At 49.1% G+C, this 20808-nt stretch overlaps 2 protein-coding genes across 3 annotated transcripts in view; one reads left to right on the top strand and one right to left on the bottom strand.

The window, feature by feature from the left end:
* Iscu (iron-sulfur cluster assembly enzyme) overlaps positions 1-4995 on the bottom strand; it is a 6006-nt gene extending 1011 nt beyond the window's left edge. Inside the window, exons 1-4 of the mRNA XM_005344246.3 lie at positions 4849-4995; positions 3407-3520; positions 2689-2799; positions 1175-1253 (exon numbers count right to left, since the gene is read on the bottom strand). Coding sequence (XP_005344303.1) covers positions 1175-1253; positions 2689-2799; positions 3407-3520; positions 4849-4962 — 418 coding nt within the window. The 5' untranslated portion in view covers positions 4963-4995. The remainder of the gene's footprint in view (positions 1-1174; positions 1254-2688; positions 2800-3406; positions 3521-4848) is intronic.
* A 1041-nt stretch (positions 4996-6036) lies between these two features.
* Sart3 (spliceosome associated factor 3, U4/U6 recycling protein) overlaps positions 6037-20808 on the top strand; it is a 28237-nt gene continuing 13465 nt past the window's right edge. Inside the window, exons 1-7 of one of the 2 annotated variants that reach the window (XM_026785079.1) lie at positions 6037-6537; positions 10261-10387; positions 11274-11378; positions 13864-14048; positions 15387-15492; positions 16391-16515; positions 19138-19293. In XM_026785079.1, the coding sequence (XP_026640880.1) occupies positions 6184-6537; positions 10261-10387; positions 11274-11378; positions 13864-14048; positions 15387-15492; positions 16391-16515; positions 19138-19293 (1158 nt within the window). In that variant the 5' untranslated portion in view covers positions 6037-6183. The remainder of the gene's footprint in view (positions 6538-10260; positions 10388-11273; positions 11379-13863; positions 14049-15386; positions 15493-16390; positions 16516-19137; positions 19294-20808) is intronic. The other variant, XM_005344245.3, reaches the window with a different exon arrangement.

Here is a 20808-nt window from a genome sequence, read left to right as displayed (position 1 = left end):
CGAGACAGGGTTTCTCCGTAGCTTTTTGGTTCCTGTCCTGGAACTAGCTCTTGTAGACCAGGCTGGCCTCAAACTCACAGAGATCCGCCTGCCTGCTGGGATTAAAGGCGTGCATGCGCCACCACCGCCTGGCTGGGAGGTGGTCTTAAGAAAATAATCTTTTTAAACTGAAGGGTGCTACAGCTGGGAAGGCCCAAGAGTGTCCTAGCTGGGCACACACAGACTGGGATGGTCACACCTTCCTGGCTGGGATAGTGAGGGTATCTCCAGAAAGCGCCTGTCACCTGGCAAGGACACAACAAAGATCAGGTCCCAGAGTGTGGACTAGAGGTCACAGGAGCTGGTAGAGCTGTCTTAAGCCAAGGACTCTGAAGGCGTGGCCTGCACACCTCCTCCCGCAGTCCCACACTGGAAGGCTTGTACTGAGAGTCAGGCTATGGGGGAAGTAGAAGCTGGGAGTTGGAAGGGGCAGAAAGATAACAACCCAGAGATGAGCACTTGGAAGGCTGAGGCTTTTCCAGAACTGCCAAACTGTGTATAAGATCAAGTGGAGAGTGTGATCTCAGGTGGTGTCCCACTCAAAGGGCACCATTAAGATGGTGTTGGAGTGCTCAGCCTAACCTCTGATGCACATGAGCTATAACTCAGTCAGTAAATCCCGACAGCACGGTGAGGTGACATCCTCCTTCCTGCTTTCTGGGACACCTCAGAGGATGGAGGGCATCAGACCTGACTGCAGGTTCTGAGGCGCACGGCCTCTTGTAGGGCAGTCAGTGCAGTAGGCGGTGTACAATGCCTCACCTGAGGAGATGAGGTGAACAGGGTGGTGGAAAGCTATCTCTTGCTCAGCCTATCCGCTATGGTGTGCTAGGAACAGCAGATTCTGAACAAAGGTCCAGGCTCACCTCTGGCCCTCCTACCGCCTCTCCCCAAGCCTCATTTCCTCATCTCTGAGGGGAGCAATGCTGTCCGGTTGGGTGTTTCTGGGTGTTCGGTGTGGCTCCAGGTCACAGCATCTCTTAGCCTGACTTCTTAGAGGTCTGGGCTGTGAGAGTGAACTTCAACCTCCTAAAGGTTACCATGGCAGCCATTCTCTGGGGCCACAGATGGGGTCCTAATAGGGAGTTTATGACTCCCAAGAGTCTTAGATGCCTGGCAATGGAGGCAGACTCACTGGAGCAGTGCAGTTTCACGGGGGGAAGGCAGAGCTCCTTGGCGATGTCTGTGTTTTTGATGGTCGAGGCTTCCTCCACCTGAGGTATAGGGAAAGTACAGAGTTTTAGTGAATCTTGCCGAGGGTCGGCAGTGAAAAGGGAAGGCTGTCAGGGGTAACGCCTGCTTAGGATTTCAAAACAAGTACAGGACTGCCACTGTGTACCAAGGGGTCTCCAGCAGGCCCCACCCTCCACGCACTGCCTGGTTGGGTAAGCAAGAATGAGATGCCCTCCCTAATGAAGGCAGGCATTGCCTAGGCTGCTTGTGTGGCCTTTGTCTGAGGATGCCTGGGGTCTGAGAGCTCTGAGGGGTGACAGGAAGCCGTGAGGCGTGGCCTGTACATTAAGGAAAGCCAGTCTCTCCCAGGCAAACCTCAAGGTTAGAGAAAGAGACCACTGTCAAAGCTCAGAGCCCTCTAAAGGCCAGGCCCTGGGGGCACGTGTGCAGTCTCACCCCCCCCCCCCAAGTTCTTAACCGCCAACTTCCTTGGTGCCATTTTCTTCCAGAACAAGCTGGCTGGAGAGCTGGCTGACAACTGGATGGGGCCTGGGAGGGTGCAGAGGATGAGCACGTGATTTAAAATGAGATCTCAAGCAGGGCAGGGTGATCTTTAAATTACTGTATAGTTGAGGAAAATCTTCCCACCCCAGTCCTGCCTCTTCCTCCTATGAGCTGGGATTCCAGGCTGGTGTGCCATGCGCCACCACACCCAGCTAGTGCAGTGGTTTTGATGCAGCTGGCTCTCAGCAGCCTCAGCTTAGTTGCTAAGGAGAGCGCCAGGAGAGAAAAGGACACAAAGAATTCACAGTCCTTTCCAGATCCCTTCAGAGGCTCCTGGCCAACCACATGGACCATTGCTCGCCTTAGTCGGCTTCCTTGGCTTTGATTCCTAAACGCCCTCTTAACACAAGTGACTTCTATCAATTTGAATGTGCCTTCTGTAATCCTATTTGAAGCAGGAGATGGGACGAAATAAACAGGAACTATCACATAGCAAGTCTCAGGAAACCTTAAGGACCTTAAAGAAAACCCTGGGTGGTTTCTTTCAGCTCTGCTCAGGTGGAAAGACTGGTGTGGTGATGACCCTCTTTTATTTAGCTGATAACCAAACAGCAGTAATTAACACAAAGCCTTGCAACAAAATGGTCCACAACTCCCAATGTGAGGAACGTAACCAGTATTAAACTTTAGAAAAATGGCTTCAAGAAATCAAGCACACTTTTTTTTTTTTTAGCAAGGTCTTTTGTTGCATGGCCCAGGCTGACTTTGAACTTGCCGTCTTCATCTTCCTGCTTTTTGCTTTGTGATTTATGACTGGATTCTTCTAGAGCCAAGGTCACAGGGAATTCTGATTTAATTCTATAGTTATTTTGAGACAGACCTCATTATGTAGACTAGGCTGGCCTAAAACACTTGGAAATCCTTCTGAGTGATGAGGTTCAACAATTCCACACAATCTGTAAGCACTCTTACCGTCTTCCCCTTTACCCACTCCGTGGCTAGGGAGCTGGAGGCGATGGCGGAGCCGCAACCAAATGTTTTAAATCTGGCGTCCACAATCTTCCCCTTTTCATCCACCTGAATCTAGAAAAGAAACAGGAGCTAAGAGGTGACTCTGGAACCTCTGGCCCATAGTGAGTGTTCTGCACGAGCCCTGGGTTGCTGTGCACACCAGATGCTATGTTTTGTTTCAAAGAGCTCAGTCACTGACAGTGAAACCTGGGGCCCACACAGGCCCAGCTGACAGAGAGGAGCAGGGAAGTGATACCTCTCACCCCACCCTAGCCTGCTGTATATGAATCCCTGTTTGCACAAGTCTGTTCACAGCTACTGCCATTATCAGCCGTGGGCACCAGGAAAGTCTGCAAACAAGGTCTCCATTAATACCTTTCTCTGATCAGTGCTCCATCCTACTGGCCATCAGGGAGACTGCAGTTGAAGCTATGGCTTCCTGCTCAACACATTCCCCTTCTCACTGGGGAGTGCTAGCTCCTGTGGAGTCCTCATTTGGTCAGTGACCTTCACCAAGCCTCCCACTCCCTGAAAGCAGGGCCTACACTGATGCAGACGAGGAAATCGAAGTGATCTCTTTCAGAACAAGACAAGTCTCTACCCTCACCACCCATCTTACAGGACAGAGAAGACGAAAGGTTCTGTGAACAAATGGTGTTCCTTTTCATCCAGCCAGTACCTGCAATTTCATGACGTCACCACATGCAGGAGCACCCACCAATCCTGTTCCGACATTTTTAGACGTTTTGTCAAGGGACCCCACATTCCTAGGATTCTCGTAATGGTCCACAACCTGAAACAACAGATTAGCAGAATTCACCTCGGCGTTACTGTCTCCCTCGGGTCAGCAATCTGAACGGGACAAAGGTGGGACAAAGTGCGACCCAAACTCTTTTCATCTCCTTCCCAACGACCTTCATCTTGGAGATACTGTCTGAGATAGTGGCAAAACGCTGAGTTAGGGTCTTAGCTTCATAGGGAATTCAACCACAACTGATCAGTGACTCACACACTGATACTAGATTTGGGCTCAACCACCACTTGCGTTTTTACCAAACAAAACACACCGTCTTAAGAGGATTATGTATTTTAAAACTTCAGGAATAAAAACGGCCCCCAATAGAAAATTTCTTCATTAAGTTTCAAGGAGACTGTTACGGAAGAGTCAAGGCCCGGGATTGGTCATTTGTGGCTGTAAACATAAACACAGCGCCACTCTGGGACAGGAGCGCCCCCTGCTGCCACAAAGCTGTCAGCCCGCTCAAATAATGTCAACAAAACACCTTTCCCATGGGGGTTGAAGGCCTTGGCAAGGCACCCAAGCAAGAACAAACAGCGATTAAAGTCAGGGACTTTAATCGTATTAGGATTTAATAACCTCGAGCTTTTTTTTTTTTTTTTTTTTTTGGCTAGTTAGCAGGAGGCAACCTAATCTGCCGATTTTGAGTCTAAACTCTAAAGCCCCACGACGCATCATCTAATCGGTACTTTGGATGTCTAGATCAGCTGTGGTAGTCTTTTGTTTTTCCGAGTGAGTCTCAAGTCAAGGAGCCCTTACGTCCTTAGAAGGTCGGAGCCCGCAAACTACCTACCCTTCTATACTTTGTGCTCCCTGAAAATACACACACAAGTCACCGAGAACCAAAGTTTTATGTTGGTTCGGTGCTTGGCTCGCCTGGAGGCCATCAGCCCCTTAGAAGAGCGACGCAGTAGGTTTGCATTTGTGGGCCCGAGCGCTCCACACACACAGGGACGGCCGAAGAGCGCTTTCAGAACAGTAGGGATAGGCGAGGCGAGGGCCAGTGACTTGTCAAGGCCAAGTGGCAAGGGCAGAGGCCTGGTGGGGACGCTGGGGAGGGCCAGTGAGTCCAGGCCCGCGTGTGTGCTGTCCCCTGGCTGACACACCAGGACCCTCCCTTCTGGGCTGCCAGAGGGCTCCGAGCGGCGGCCGCGGCATCCTCGGTGTCTGTTTCTGGGCACAGCTGCGGGTCGGGTCACTGTTCAGCGGGGGTAAGCGAGTCGGGGAGAGGCTGGGGAGCAGACCGCTTCTCCCAAGGGTACTCGGCTGGCGCCGGCCGCCCGTCCCCTCAACGGTTCGCGCACCCTCTCGCCAGCCCATACCTTCTTGTGATAGAGCCGAGCTGGGGCTGACAGCTCCCGGGCGGGCAGGCGCGGGCTCCGGAGCAGCAGCGCGGAAACCGCCCTCCTCAGACGGCCGGCTCCAACCGCCGCCATGTTACCGGTTTACACCAGCGTCGACCTCGGCGACGTCAAAGAAGGGCGCACGCCGACGTCACCGAGGCTCCGCCCTCGCAGATCTTCTGGCCACGCCCCTAGGGCGTGGCGGTCCGCAGAGCGGGAAGGTCTGAAGCGGTGGGCGAGTTTGTCTGGCTGCTGCTATGGGTGTTGGAGTTGCTCAGGCGTCGCGGTGGCGCTCAAGGGCGCTCGGACTCAGGCATACTAGGGATTCGAACTTGCATAAAGTTCCAGTTCTCCATGTTTAGGAAACGGGTTCTCTTTACTAATTCAAATACAACCCTTTCATCTGTGGAGCAAATACATATTGAGTGTACACTAGGTGTCACTACAGAATCTTGGGGGTCCCGAGGGAAGCAAAGCGGACACTATTCTTGCCTCGTTAACCTTGCTAGTGAAGGACAAAGGCAGTCGGCCAAATAACAATGATTTTCTACTCAAGAGTGAGAATTATAAGAAGGAAACAAGCACCATGCTTCGAGGCATGTATATGTCGAGATACACACACACACACACACACACACACACACACATACACACACATCCCGAGGCATGGTGTTTTATACATGTATATATACATGGACTTATATACCCATGTATAAAATATTCAGTTTTATAACAGTGTATGGCATTCCTAAACAATACTTACTGTAGCTTATTAATAATATTGACTACTATGAACCCCAAAAGTCACAAAATGCCCGGGATTAACACCTCTTAGGTACTAGACTTTACAAAAAGGGGAGTGTAGTATAGTGCTCATGCGACAGGAGAGGAAGCTTTATTTTTAGGGAATTTTCTCAGTGATGCATTCGATCGCACCTGCAGCTCGGCTCCTGGGAAACGAGCACGAACTAGAACGGGTTGAGCATTGCAGGCGCTTAGTCCCAAGAATGACTTTGACCTTCTTAAGATGGCGTCTCGACCTTACTACAGACACCAGCTCTCACGACTTCCGCTATTGGCCGCCACTTCCGGTTCAAAGACCCAACAACTGTCTAAGGTTGTAACGGAACATACGTTAAGATAATGAGCCTTTTCCCCTGACAGTAACTTCTAGAGAAACATAAAAAGATTCTCAGCGGTAGATATTTTACGGGTTTCCCGTGTCATGAGGCCCTCCGTGCCGCTTTTGGTGGGGATGAAGCGGAGTTTTGATCAGGCGGACATCACGGACAGCCCGATGTTCGCCGGGCTTATATGAGCGAGGGAAGACCCGAGAGTCGCGGGCTGCGCAAGATGGCGACTGCGGCCGCATCGTCTGCGTCCGAGCCGGAGGTTGAGCCCCAGGCCGGGCCTGCGGCCGAGGAAGAGGAGGATGAGGCGAAGGCAGCCAATGTGGAGAGGAAAGAGCTGTCCCGCGCTGTGGCCGCCGAGGCGGCCAAGACCAAGGAGCCAGGGTGGGACCTGCAGCAGGAAGGCGTGAGCGAGAGTGACGGCGATGAGGAGGACGCCATGGCTTCCTCCGCCGAGAGCTCCCCCGGGGAGGACGAGTGGGAGTACGACGAGGAGGAGGAGAAAAACCAGCTGGAGATCGAGCGGCTGGAGGAGCAGGTGGGCTGGGGTGGGCAGCGGGCTCCTCTTGGGTCCGCAGACCTGGCCCGCCCCCTGGTTCTCCGCGGCATTGAGACTGAGGTCGCCAGCGCGCCGTCACCCATCGTGTCTCCTGCTTCCGCCCGGCTTTGCGTGCCCAGTGTTTTGCTTATGTCGTCCATTGAATTCTTACTCAAAAGTAGCGTTAGTCAGGTTTTCACTGCGGGAAACTGAGGCTCGTGGAAGGGGCTCTTACACAAGGTTGAAAGTGTTTCTTGTTTGAATAGATCTCAGGACGTCTACTTTCCTTAAAATTTCAGTTTGTGTTTATATGCATGCACGCACAAGGTTGTCTCCTACCATGTGCGTTCCGGAGATTGAATTCTGTTCGTCAGGTTTGGCCGCAAGTGCCTTTACCTTGGCTGCCCTGGAACTGGGGTTGTAAACCAGGCTGGCTTCGAACTCACAGAGATCCGCCTGCTTTTGCCTCCCAAGTGCTGGAATTAAAGGCGTGCACCACCATGCTAAGCTGATTTTTTTTTAACATCCCCTCCCCCTTTTTGCGTTAGGGTCTCTCTGAAATAGCCTTGACTGTCCTGGAACTCAAAGATCCTCTGCCTCTGCCTCCTGAGTGCTGGTGTTATATGTGTGCCCCACCACAGTTCTGGAATCTAGGGACATGGCATATAAGCCTTATTGAGATGGCTTTAATAGCTCAGGAATGTTGCAGACATCTGTCCTGAGGTCGGTCACGCAGTCTCTCAGAAGATGGTTGCCTTGGCACTCTACAGTTTGGGCTGTGCTGTGCCAGCATACGGAGATGCTATTATTTACAGACTTTTTGGTTTGTCAGCGGGAACGTTTCCAAACGTTCAAGTCTCAGTGTGGCATCTGTCATCTGTGCAGTCTTTAGAAGGGTTTGTTTGTTTCTGTAGCCTAGTCCCCGTGCAGTAGCCCCCTTCTCTCTCTCCCAGCCTGGGGCATCTTTCAGCTTCGTTTCTGTGGGTTTAACTACTTCAGAAACTTCATGTATAAAAGGCAAAGTTGATTTGTGTGCATTACACTCTTGCTAGTCTTGTTTCTAAGGATTTGTAGATTAATCTATGCAGTCTTGGCCTGTGTATGGTTGTCACCTTTTCCTTCCCTTATATCATTAATTTCTTTTCCTTGGCTATTTGAGCTTTAGACTCAACTATCTGGGCAACTGGTGTGGTTTTAGAAGGTTCTGGGTGCGTGCCCACTAGGGATCACTAGGGAGCAGGCTCACAGGCTAGGCTATGTCTTCCTTCTCTTGTTTTGGTAATTAAAAATTTTAAATCATGATTCGGTGGTTATATCAGACACTTTCTACATCACTGTTTCCCCCTTTATCTGCTAAGTGGAAAATTACACTGATTAGTTTTCTGCCCTTTCCACTTCAGATTGTGCTTGGCACAGTATGCATTGGTCCCTTCCCTTTACTGGGCAGTGCTAGGCTGGATATGGGTGTTTTGCCGTGACTTAGCCTTGTGCTGTAAGGATGGGCTAGGAAGAAAGCTGCATGAGCACTCGTGCGGGGTGGCAGTGGCAGTGCTGTCTCCTGTGGGAAAAGGACAAAGGGCTGGCGGCACGGAGGTGGAGGCTGAGTGCTGGGTGTTGCCTGTGTGCGGCTAGCTATAGAAAAGCTTGCTTTCTTCCCCCCTTCACCCCTCTTTCCTTCCTAGATTTCTTATATATACAGGTGTATCCCTGCAGGGCAGAACAGGGCACCAGATCTCATTACAGATGGTTGTGAGCCACCATGTGGTTGTTGGGAATTGAACTCAGGATCTCTGGAAGGGCAGCCAGTGCTCTTAACCTCTGAGCCATCTCTCCAGGACCCCACACCTTTTCTAACAAACATTTGATGGTGTGTCTCTGTCTGCCTCGCTGTGGAATGCCGCAGGTTTCAACATGCATGTCCTTGGTGGCTGATGTGTTGAACACTCTTCTTGTTTGCTGTCTGTATGTCCTGAGGAAAGTGTTTTGTTATTGTTTTCTTTTCCTTTTTTTTTTTTTTTTTTGGATAGGATATCTTACGTAGACACAGCTGACCTAGAACTCACTGTGTAGATCAGGCTGGCCTCAAACTCACAGAGACTTGCCTGCCTCTGCCTGAGTGCTGGAGTTAAAGGCGTGCACTACCACATCTGAGCAATTGTTTTCTCCTTGAAACAGTATTTCTGTAAGTAGCCATGGCTGGCCTTGAACTCAGTCTCCCCACACCTGCCCTTGCAGTTCTGGGGCTGCACTGTGCCCGACTCGTGGTGCTCAGTGGCGTGTCTTCCACTGAACTGACCTAACTCCAGTGGAGGCTGTTTTTCTTCCCCATTCCTCCTCGTAACTACTGTTTTCAGGTCAGATAGTCTTAATCGTATGTTTCTTCCTTACATGACTTAGAACCCCAAGGAGACGGCTCCTCTGTGTGATAACCTGTGTCTCTGCTCCATTCTTTCAGGGTGGGTGTACTAAAGCTATTCTTATACGCATCCTTTGTGTGGATGTGTGAGAGTTAAAAATATTTCCAACGTTTAGCTTGAAAAGTTTAACTTGAAAGTGTAAAAATGAGCCTTTTTTTTTTTTTGTTTTTCGAGACAGGGTTTCTCTGGCTTTGGAGCCTGTTCTGGAACTAGCTCTGTAGACCAGGCTGGTCTCGAACTCACAGAGATCCGCCTGCCTCTGCTGGGATTAAAGGCGTGCGCCACCACCGCCCAGCTAAAAAATGAGCCTTTATATACGTAGACAGAAGGCAGGCAGAGGGTCAGGACCACACCAAGTGCTGCTCATTGCCAGTCTCCGGTGGCAGCAAGGTCTGCATTCCAGGGTAGGAGGCTGGTGGCCAGGACTAACCAGAATGCACCAGCCCTCCTCAAAAACCAGTCACATGAGTCTGGAGAGAGGGCTCAATGATGAAGAGCACTTGACAGAGGACTGGAGCTTGGTTGCCAGCACACAGGTCAGGTGGCTCACAACCACCTGTTACTTCAGCAGGATGTCATTTATTCCCATGTATACATAATTAAATAAAATATTAAAAATGAAAAACAACCAAAAAACTATGAACATGGTGGTGTCAGTTAAGAATCAGCGCAGGCTGGAACAGTGGTGGCACACGCCTTTAATCCCAACTCTTGGGAGGCAGAGGCAGGTGGATGGATCTCTGTGAGTTCGAGGCCAGCCTGATCTATAGAGTGAGTTCCAGGACAGGCTCCAAAGCTACACAAAGAAACCCTGTCTTGAAAAACAGAAAACAAAAGAGACTGAGCCCAGGTGCTAGTGACTGGTCTGTTGTACTCGCTGTCTTGTTTAGGAGTTGATTTGTAGGCGTGGGATGTGTGCCAGAGTTGGTAGCTACAGTCATATTTATTATGGCTCCTTGCTGTCCTTACTTGTTCAGTAAAATGAAAGAATTCATATGACAGGCATACGTGCCATTTAGAATTCCCATGTACTGTACGGCTGGAGACTAGCAGTGCCCCCACTTTATAGATGGAGAGCTGAGGCAGAGGAGACACTGGCAGCTTCCTAAGGATGGTGCTCTGTCTCATTAGAGAGGGCCCACGGGGAGGAGCGTCCTGTTAGGATGGGAATACTTCTCACCCGTCTTCTGTGTGATGGGGCAGGTCCTGCTTTGTTTACTTGGTGGCCTCCCAGGTAAATACCAGTTGTTTGGGGCAGATGGTGTCTTCTTTTACTGGAGGTGACAAATGCTGACTTTCCTCTTAGCTGTCTATCAACGGCTATGACTACAACTGCCACGTGGAGCTAATCAGGCTGCTGCGGCTGGAAGGGGAGCTCAACAAAGTGAGGATGGCCCGCCAGAAGATGAGTGAGCTCTTCCCCTTGACTGAAGGTAATGGTGCCGGGAGGTGCTGTTGAACATTTCCTTTAGTGTAATTTAACTTTACTGTGGTCTTGTTCCCATTCCACAGGTGTGTACTTAGCCTATGCTCATAGTGCTATGGAATTGTAAATTAAAATAAACATTTATTTAAATCTCTTTAAAATATCTTTATGTATATGGACAATTTTGCCTACATGTTTGTATGTGTGCACCTGGTACACACAGGCTAGAACAAGGTGCCAGATCCCCTAGAACTGGAGTCATAGACAGTTGTAAGCCACTGTGTGGGTGCTGGGAATCCAACCTGGATCCTGTGAAAGAGCATCCAGTGCTCTTAACTGCTGAGCCACCTCTCCAACCTCTAAACTTTAAATACAAATGTTTAAATGCAAATGTTTCATTTGGGTACAGCAAATGTATGTTTTGTTTGCTTCCACACATTTGCTTCTGAGAGACATACTTGCACTGAGCAACTTTGTGGCTGGGTCTTTGTTCTCATTTGCAACTGACCTTTCAACTCAGAAACCCTGGCCTTGGGTGAGTGTCTGTCCCATCTGCCTTTCCCAAAGTACAGCTCAGAGGAAGAGACTGCCCTGCACATTTCTAGTGAGGCTTCTCACAAGCAGACAGTGGAGACTCAGTTTCCCACAGTCAGCTGAGGGTAGCAGTAGTTCTTGCCTCCTGGGGACAGGTGTGTCACGTGCCAGCTGGCTCTGAGTCATTAGATACCTGCTGTCACTCTTAGTGTCTTACAAGATTGACAAACAGATTGGGTGGGGATGTGTGGGCTGACATGTGACACCTTCCTCTGTGCCCTGCTTGGGCTTTGAGGACTGGGTCTCTGGGGACCTGGGAGCGGGTGCGGGTGTGTGCTGAGGTGTGCTGTCATCTCTAGAACTCTGGTTGGAGTGGCTGCATGATGAGATCAGCATGGCCATGGATGGCCTGGACCGCGAGCATGTGTACGAGCTCTTCGAGAGAGCTGTGAAGGACTACATCTGTGAGTACTGGGCGTGGGCTGTGCCAGATCCTTGCTGCCTTGTGCTGCATTGTCAACTGTTACCACGGAGTTCAGTTTTGGTTTCTTTGTGCTCTCTTACTTAGTGCTCAATAGAGATTTTTGGGCTTAAGGCAAAATTGGAGAAATATTTATAGGAAGAGAGTAGATGCCTCACTCGGCATCTGTCTGGCCAGGACGACTTACACAAGATTTCTAGGCTCTTCGAGTTTAGCTTGTATCTCTTGATTGAAACAGACTCTAACTCTGTAGCCCAGGCTAGCTTTCAGTTTGTAACCCTTCTGCTTCCATCTCCTGGTGCTGGGACTAAGGCATGAATGTCTGTCCCTCTGTGTCCTTTTTGTTGTTATTGCTTTGAGGCAGGGACTCATCATATAGCTCAGCCTGGCTCTGCTTCAGCTTCCTGACATGGTGTACAGGTACATGTCACCACATCCTTGTCATCATGAGTCCCAAGCCAGCCTGGGTTACACAGCGAGTTCAAGGGTAGCTTAGGTTATAGAGTGAGACCTCCCCCCCATCTCAAAGACTAAAAAAGATTCTGAAGTACTTGGCTTTGCACAGACGTTTTTCCCAGTTTTAGACAACGTGTTTGAGAAGAGCATTTAAACACTTTAAGCTGAATGGGGCTGTTTTCCTGTAGTCCCAGTACTCAGGAGGTGGGAGCAGGTGGATCAAGGGTAGCCTAGGGTACGTAGTGAGATGGAGACTCTCCTGGGACACAAGAACTGTTGTCTCAGAAAACAAACAAACAAACAAACAAAAAACCCCCATGAGAACAGTTCTTGGGTGCTAGCCTCATGATGACAGAAAAAGAACAGTTCTGTGTAGCGGCATAAATAAATGCAGGCAGATAGTAAAGAAATATATATAGTTTTAATGGAGAAATAAACTTACAGAACCGAGGTTCCCGCGTAGCACAGGAAGCAGGAAAAGGGGCCAGCAGCCTCCTGTGCTGCCCTATTTATCAGTATACATTTGCCTGAGGCAAACCCGCCCCCTAAGGGGCTGGCTTAACCCTACAGTTCTGCTAAAAGAGGCTGTGTAGCATAAATACTAAAACCCAGAGACCAGAGACAGAAATTGGGGTTCAACCTGAAAACCAGAAAAGCACAGCAGCCAAGCCACTAGAGAAGTCTTACCTCTATCAAGACTGGGCGACCATAAATAAGCAGACAGAACCTCTCCTCCCATTTTATATTCCCTAGGACTGGAATTAAAGGTGTGGGCCACCACCACCTGGATTTGTTTCTGCTTTGATCTAGTGTAGCACAGGGTGACCTTGAACTCACAGAGATCCTTCCTATTCCAAATCCTGTAAAAGGTGTGTGCTCCTGCTGCCTGACCTCTAGTGACTCTAGCTTTACCTCTGGTCTTCAGGCAAGATTTATTTATCAAAATACAAATAATATACCACTACAAGGCTGTCGCCATGTGCTCTCATATGTGTGGTCCTCCTACCTCTGCCTCCTGTCCTGGGGTTACGGGTGTCATCACTACAGCCATCAAGGTAGGCTCATTGATTGTCACAGATATACTAGTCTATGGGGAGAGGTTGATATTAGAGACTCCACATGTGTGAGGGAGGGAGTCTCACAGGTGCAGGACAGGTAAGGCAGTAGGGGAAGACATTGCATCAAGAACTCAAATCAGCCGGGCGATGGTGGCGCACGCCTTTAATCCCAGCACTTGGGAGGCAGAGGCAGGCGGATCTCTGTGAGTTCGAGACCAGCCTGGTCTACAGAGCTAGTTCCAGGACAGGCTCCAAAACCACAGGGAAACCCTGTCTCGAAAAAGCAAAAAAAAAAAAAGAACTCAAATCAAAGCTGGGTGGTGGTGGTGCATGCCTTTAATCTCTGCACTTGGGAGGAAGGCAGAGGCAGGCAGATCCCTGTGAGTTTGAGGCCAGCAACGCCTACAAGAGCTAGTTTTAGGACAGCCAGGGCTGTTACTCAGAGAAACCCTGTCTTGAAAAAACAGAAAAAAAAAACAAGCCCTCAAAACAAAGAGTAGACTTCCAATGACAGGGTCAGTGCTTTTGGTTTTGTTCTTTCCCTTTGGCCTGAAGACTAACAAGACTAGGGTCATCAAGTAAAACTCTAGGATCTGAAATTTTTGGACAAGTGACTCAGATTTATAGCTACAGTCATTTAAGTATGTTAGTGGGTTTCTTCCTTCACACCCCTCCCCCATCTGTCTTTTGCTGGGATCAAACCCATGGCCTTGCATGACTCCACACTCTACCTGCTCTGATTTAACTTAGTTACATATTGTCCCTTGTGCTGTCTGTGTAGTCAGATCTCTGTACTGTGCTTAGTGGGGGGTTCAGCCTTGTGGGAAACTGGGGCGGTTGTTGGCAATGGTCTCTTTGCACAAATGAGCACCTTTTAGTGGGTGTGTTTTGTTAGTCTTGGGTGACGCTGGGGCATGTTATGAGCTGAACTTACAGATTGCTTCTCCTTTTTAGGTCCAAACATTTGGCTAGAATATGGCCAATACTCGGTTGGTGGCATTGGTCAGAAAGGTGGCCTCGAGAAGGTTCGCTCTGTGTTTGAAAGAGCCCTTTCGTCTGTTGGCTTACACATGACGAAAGGCCTGGCCATCTGGGAGGCTTACCGAGAGTTTGAAAGTGCCATTATGGAAGCTGCTCGGGTGAGTGCCAGGTCTCTGACCCAAACTTGCAGGAAGTATTATTTTGAAACAAACATCCAAGAGTCGAACAGTTAACCCATCCACCTTTGCCAGTCTGTTAAGGAATGGACTGTAACAAACAAAAGTCAGCAGTCTCTGCAGAGCAAGTGATTTCCTTGACTTGGGTGTAGTTGACTTCCTTTCCTGATAGGTTAAAGTAAGATTGCTTTAGTTATATGGCTGTAGGTGAGCGTACAAGATCAGTCGGTGTGTGCATGTTTATGTGCATGCATATTGTGTGCGTGTATCTTTGTATCGTGTTTGGTGTGACCAAGGGGAGGTTTCAGACAGATGGACAGACAGCTGTCCTCTCTGTGAGACCCTCTGTGGTAACGATTGGAGCCTGGTGGGTCACCACAGGCCATGCATTTCTGATCTGGAAATCAGGAATCCAGAGTGCCTTACCTTCAAACTTTTTGAGCACTGACTGACACCAATGGGGAATTTAGCTTGTGAACTCATGTGACAATGTGTCACAGCTCAAGCATTGTACAAAGTGACTTTCAGGTTGGTGTACAACGCACTCATGCTTAGACTGGGCTCCTGCATGCCCAGGCTGGGCACCACATCTTGTTGATTCCTGTTCTAAAGTCTGGGGAAAGTATGATGGGTGAAGAATTCCTGTGTGAGTGGAGTCGCCTCGGTGACTTCTAGTCACTCCCTGTTCTCAGTTTGCAGAGGGCCAGTGACAGTGAGCGCAGAGTGAAGCCAGAGCCTGTGCTCTGCAGTGTCTCTTCTCTCTGGTCCGAAGCCCAGGCTGGCTCCCAATACCTCCTGCTGCCTCTTCCTCCCCACCCTGCCTGACTTTCCAAACACTCTGCATTTTGCCTCTGTTGTGACTTTTCCACACTGTGCTTCTCCGGAGTCACTGAGCCTGCCCCCTGCTGCACGCTACCTTCCAGATCCTTTCCCAACCTTCCGTCTTGGCATCAGCAGGTCCCCACCACTGTGACCCTTAAGTGCTTTGCTGTGTGATACTTAGACTCTGCACCTTGTAGTCATTTGGGTTTCTTTCTTTTTGCATTTTTATTGTGTGCATGTATGGTATATGTGGGGGTCAGAGGACAACTTGGGAGTTGGTTTTCTTCTACCTTGTCGACCTAGGGATTGAACTTAGGTTGTCAGGCTTGCTGGCAAGCACCCTTCACCTGCTGAGCCATCTCACTGACCCCAACAATATGATGATACCTCCTGTATAAGACATCATAGACTCTTTTTTTGTTTGTTTGTTTGTTTCAAATGTCTTTCTGAAATAGAAGGAACCAGCTCCTGTCCTTTACCACCAATTTGCTTCTTTAGCCCATAGCTGCCTTCCTTTCCCCTTCTGACTGGGAACAAACCTTTGATTCACAGCTGGAGAAAGTCCACAGCCTCTTCCGGCGACAGCTGGCGATCCCACTTTATGGTAAGAGAAGCAGACTTGTCAGTAACCCGCGCTCTGTGCTCTGCTAGTGCCATTGCCCATGTCCTTCCCCAGTGTCCTGCAGGGCAGGCGTTCTTCTGACTGGAAAAGTCTGTTAGGCGGTTGTTAGGGCTAAGACTTACAAGAGGCAGAGGCAGGGGAGAGACACTGTTTCCTGGAGCTCAGCAGCCACATCTCCCTATCTCCCTACTTTTAAGACATGTTGGAAAAGGGGGACACGAACACAGCCCTCCATTTTTTGGGCACTGTTGGCCAAGAATCCCACAGCTGGTCTGTCTCTGCATGTCAGGGGCTTTGTGTCACCTCCTCAGTGATTTGGTTGAGGAGTTGATTATAGGCGTTCATGTCTCAATTTCTGGAGCTTTGCTTAAGTCTCCCGGGGGTGAACTCATTTTGGCAAGGCTTCAGCAGGGGGTTTGGGCAGTGCCAGGAGGCTTTTCCTGTGTATGTGGGTTGGCATTGCCTTGTCTGTTGGCAGGCCTTGCTCAGAATCTTGGGGCAACTGCTTGAGCCCCTTGATCTCCTCTTCCTTCCTGGCTCCTTGGGCTGCAATTCTCAGCCAGGCTGCTCTGCTGTTAGAGTCCTTCACCTGCACTGAGGATTACAGTGGGACACACCATGGATGTGGGTGGGATTGCAGGAGCTGCTGTGCAGCACATGACCAGCGTGTGATCATGGTCTCGTGGACCAAGGAGCTGGTAGGGTTGTCTGGCCTGTTGTTTTGACATGTCCTGAGGCCAAGTGTGGGCTCGCAGAACTGGGAATCAGAGCAGAGAGATGGATGTGGGATGGGTGGGTGGCATTGGAGTCTTCTGACTTTTTTTTTTATGTTGGTAAAACTCAGTGGCATAACACATGGGCTGAATCCATCTTTCCATAGAAATGGAGGCCACCTTTGCAGAGTATGAAGAGTGGTCGGAAGACCCCATACCAGAACCTGTACTTCAGAGCTATCAGAAGGCACTCGAGCAGCTAGAAAAATACAAGCCCTATGAGGAAGCGCTGGTGAGTGCTCTGCTCCTCGGGGAGCCTTTCCGCAAGCCTGCCTCTTATCCATAGTGCCCGTTAACAGTCTCTTTAGTTTGTCTTACTGTGCAATATACAGAGCGTATAAATGTCCTAACAAAGTGAACGTCCATGTACCCACCACCCAGGTTAAGAACTAGAGCATTGCAGTGCCCTAGGAGTCTCCCATGTGCCCTTCTCTGATTGCCTCTTCCTCTCTCTCCCTTGAGGTAATCACTTTGATGACTTTTGTGATAATAATTCTTCCTCCCCTTCTGATAGTTGTTCTCCTGTGAATGTACCCATAATATATCTCTTGATCCTGCTTGTTGGACATGGTGTGATGATTAGGCTGTATTTCCTTCCCTAGTGTGTTTATGGGTTTGGCTTATGTTGTAAATGGGTTGTATGTGTGTCTGTACACACAGAGGAGTTTTTTTTAGCATATGTCAGAGGAGGGAACTCACTGACCACAGTGCTTTGCTACAGATAACCCCAGGTGTCTGCACCTGTGCCAGCAGTGACAGGGCCCTCAGCTGCACCAGTTGATTTTGGCATTGCTGAGTTTCACTTGTTCCACAAGTTAGGACTGGAGTTTTGAGTTTCCCTTGATTGCTAATGGCAGCGCGTTTGCTCATGCTTGTTGGCCATGGAGTTCATTTTGTGAAGGTTTCAGCGTTAGAAATTGCAAAGTTTTTGTTTTTTCCTAGTGCTTCTTGGGAGGCCTAACTTGATCCTTCCTCATGGCATCTTTTTGCTTTTGAGCTACTGTCTTTATTGGCACTGATTTCATCTTGAAGCTTTAATCTGAACTTCCTGTTTGGGTTTTCATCCAGTGGTAGCAGGTAGTAATGATCAGAGTTTGTGGAGAGCCATTTGTGGCCCTGATTATGACAAATGTGTCCCTTGCCACAGTACAGGGCCACGACGTGACTAGGAGTTTGCTGCGGCTCTGCCCGCTGCCTGCTTGTGCTGTCACAGCACTGACAGTGGGACTCCTCACTGAGCCTGTTTCCCAAGGGGTCTTGGCTTTCTTCAGCTGTTGGCATGTCCGTCAGACCTACACTCAGCTTGTCAGTTCTGTTAAGTGTTTGATTGCTCTCGCATAGATGTGTGGGTCAGATGTGAACCCTGCAGATCTCCGAGGTTGTGATAGCCATGGGAGAGCACCCACTGACTTAAAGACTGGTTTTCTAGTTGTATTTCCTGATGTATAAGAATGCAATTGGTATTTCACATTACCGGTTTTCTTTTTCATCTCCTACATTTGCTCACATGGGAGTGTTGGTCTTTGTTTACTTTATGTTAACAGTGTTACTTGTAGGCGACATTTACCACACACGTCACTGTTCTCTCATTTTTCTTGAATTATCTTGCTTTTTGGTTTGACCCTTCAGACATCATGTTTACACTGTCTCAGTTGCTGTCCACCAGCACTGGGGGCAGTGTCTCAGACAGTCTGTGCGTGCTGTTTTCTTTGCTCTGTGTTTCTTTTATCTTAGCTCTGTATCTGGAATCTTGCAGCTTGAAGTTGAGTGTGTGCTGTCTCTGCACCCAGGATTCACTGGCAGCAAATTTTCTCCATTTTGTATCCAACAGACTCTGTCTTTGTTTTCCCTTTTGACAGCTGTTTTTCTCGGGCTATAGCATTGCACTGATGTGATGTTCTTGGCAACAGAACACATCTCTGTCTCTTGTTTTCTGTTGTCACAGACAGCTCAGCTGTCTGTCACAGACTTGCTTCTTGGAAAGTAATCATTACTGTCAGATTTTAATCTCTCATTGGTTTGATTTGATGTCCTGTGATCTCATTACCTTAGGTGGGGCCGGCTGCCCTGTCTCCTTTTTGAGCTTCCTGAGGCATCTTGATTCTGTTTTCAACATCTTTCTGAGTACAGTGAGGAAGAGGCCAAACCGTGAGAGTTAGGCTGTGCCAGTTCTGAACTGAGCTCTGCTACTTACTAGCTCTGATTCTTGATTAAGTGCTGAGCTTCCCTGGTATAGGATGCGGACAGTACTGAGACCTGCCTCTTACAAATGTTTTAGGGATCAGATTGCTACAGCCAGCAGAGGCTTGACCTGGAGTAGGCGTTCTGCCTTCACTGGAGTCTGTCCTCTGTGCCCGTTTCTTCCATGCCAACATCTGTAGTGATGTGTGTGCACTTGAGTTGACCAAGCTGTCTGTCCACTGTGGCCATCAGCAGAGCGTGGCCAAAGAGAAGATGGGCTGAAAGAGGGTTAAGAGGGTTCTGTCGTGTGTTGTGTTAGTGACATTTAGCCTGACCCCCTCTGTCTTTGGCCTGCACCTTGTTCTTCTGGCCATGTTTTGAGTGTGAGCCCTTGACTACACCACTCTAGGACGGTCATTAGCAGCTGTGCTGTTGTGTGTCTGTGGTCATGAGTGCTTGTGAAAAGGGGTTTGATCCTGGTGGCAGGAGCCTGGTCTACAGAGGCTCCTCGTGCTCTCAGGACACAGATCTGTCCTTTTGTAGGCAGTTCTGAGCAAGAAGATGTGACTGTCATCTTGGGTTAGCTGCTCTTGCCAATGTTGAATTATTTGAAGATGCTTTCTGAGAGTGTCAAGCATTCAGATTTAACAAGTGTGACTTTCCTGTGCCACAGTTGCAAGCAGAGGCCCCCAGGCTGGCGGAATACCAAGCATACATCGATTTTGAGATGAAAATTGGGGATCCTGCTCGTATTCAGTTGATCTTTGAGCGTGCCCTGGTGGAGAACTGCCTGGTCCCAGACTTATGGATCCGCTACAGTCGGTACCTAGTAAGATACGTGCTCCAGTTCTGTGTCTGTCAAGGTAGAGCCTTCCTAAGGAGGTGGCCGGGAGCGGCATGCTGTCCCTCTCTATATTGTTTCCTTCTGTCTCCCCCTTCCTTGCTTTTGATGCTATTTTAAACTTTTTGCCAGCTCTAGAATTTGTGATCTTCTAACTGAAGACTATAACAGGCTTGCATTTCATGTTATTTCATTATGGAAAAATTTTAGATGTGAAAGAGATGGTTAAAGTGAAGCCTCCCTTACACACCACACTGCTGGCCTTCGGGGCAGTCATAAGCCTGTGTTGTTGGCTTTCTGGCTAACTTCATTGTATCTTTCCCTGCTGTCCCCGTCTGTGTTGTTCTCCACTGCTACCTCAGCATGTACATGAAACGTCCTTCTGTGTGAAGGGCCCTGGTGAAGTTCACACGTCAGGGTTGTGTCTGTGGGCCGTTTGGGGCTACTGGCTCCCCTGCCCTGCCCATCTTGTACTCCCCTGGTGATTTCTTCCTTGAAGAAGCCAGACCACAGCATTCTTTTATTTATGTTTTTGTCTTCATTTCTTTTGAGACAGGTCAATATGTAGCTCAAGCTGGCTTCAAACGTGTGACTCTCCTGCCTCAGCCTTATAGTTGTTAAATGTGTGTGTGTGTGTGTGTGTGTGTGTGTGTGTGTGTTGTTTTCCTCTTGGGCCTGCCACCCAGTGCCCAAATAAATACACAGAGACTTATTGTTATTTATGAATGCACAGCCTTAGCTTGGCTTGTTTCTAGCCAGCTTTTCTAACTTGAATTATCCCGTTTCTCTTTATGTTTTGCCTCTGAGAGTTTTACTTTTTCTTATTCTATATATCTTTCTTTCCTTCTTACTCTGTGGCTGGCCGTGTGGCTAGATGCTAATCCTGGCGTCCTCCACTCCTCCTTTTCTCGATTCTCCCTCTTCTCTTGAGCCTAGATTTCTCTTCTTATTTACTCTGCCTGCATGCCAGCCCTGCCTATTTATCTCCCCTCTGCCTCGCTGTTCACATTCAGCTCTGATCTGTCAGGTGTTTTAGGCAGGCAAACTAACACAGTTATACAGAGTTAAACATAATGCAACATAAAAGAACACAGCACATCTTTGCATCATTAAACTAACAACGCAGCCTCCTGAGTGCTGAAATGATAGGCACACCTTGTACATTCCTAGCTTCACAAAAGACATTTCAAAGAAATCTCTTCCATCAGTTGGCTGTGCTGGAAGTGTCTCCCTGATGGTCACCCATGACCAACCAGCAGCTATCTGACAGAAGCCGCTTAAGGGAAGAGGCTGATGGGATGCTGTCCTTAATGACGTGGGGCTGTGGTGGTGATGATGGCGTAGGGCTGCCGTGGTGATGGCGTGGGGCTGTGGTGGTGATGGTGTAGAACGTGGTGATGATGGCATGGGGCTGCGGTGATGATGGTGTGGGGCTGCCGTGGTGATGGCGTGGGGCTGCGGTGATGATGGCGTGGGGCTGCCGTGGTGATGGCGTGGGGCTGC

Source organism: Microtus ochrogaster, chromosome 2 (genome assembly GCF_000317375.1).
Source record: "Microtus ochrogaster isolate Prairie Vole_2 chromosome 2, MicOch1.0, whole genome shotgun sequence".
Taxonomy (NCBI): Eukaryota; Metazoa; Chordata; class Mammalia; order Rodentia; family Cricetidae; genus Microtus; species Microtus ochrogaster.
The sequence above is the reverse complement of the archived record's forward strand: the minus strand, read 5'-3'. Positions and strand labels throughout refer to the sequence as shown.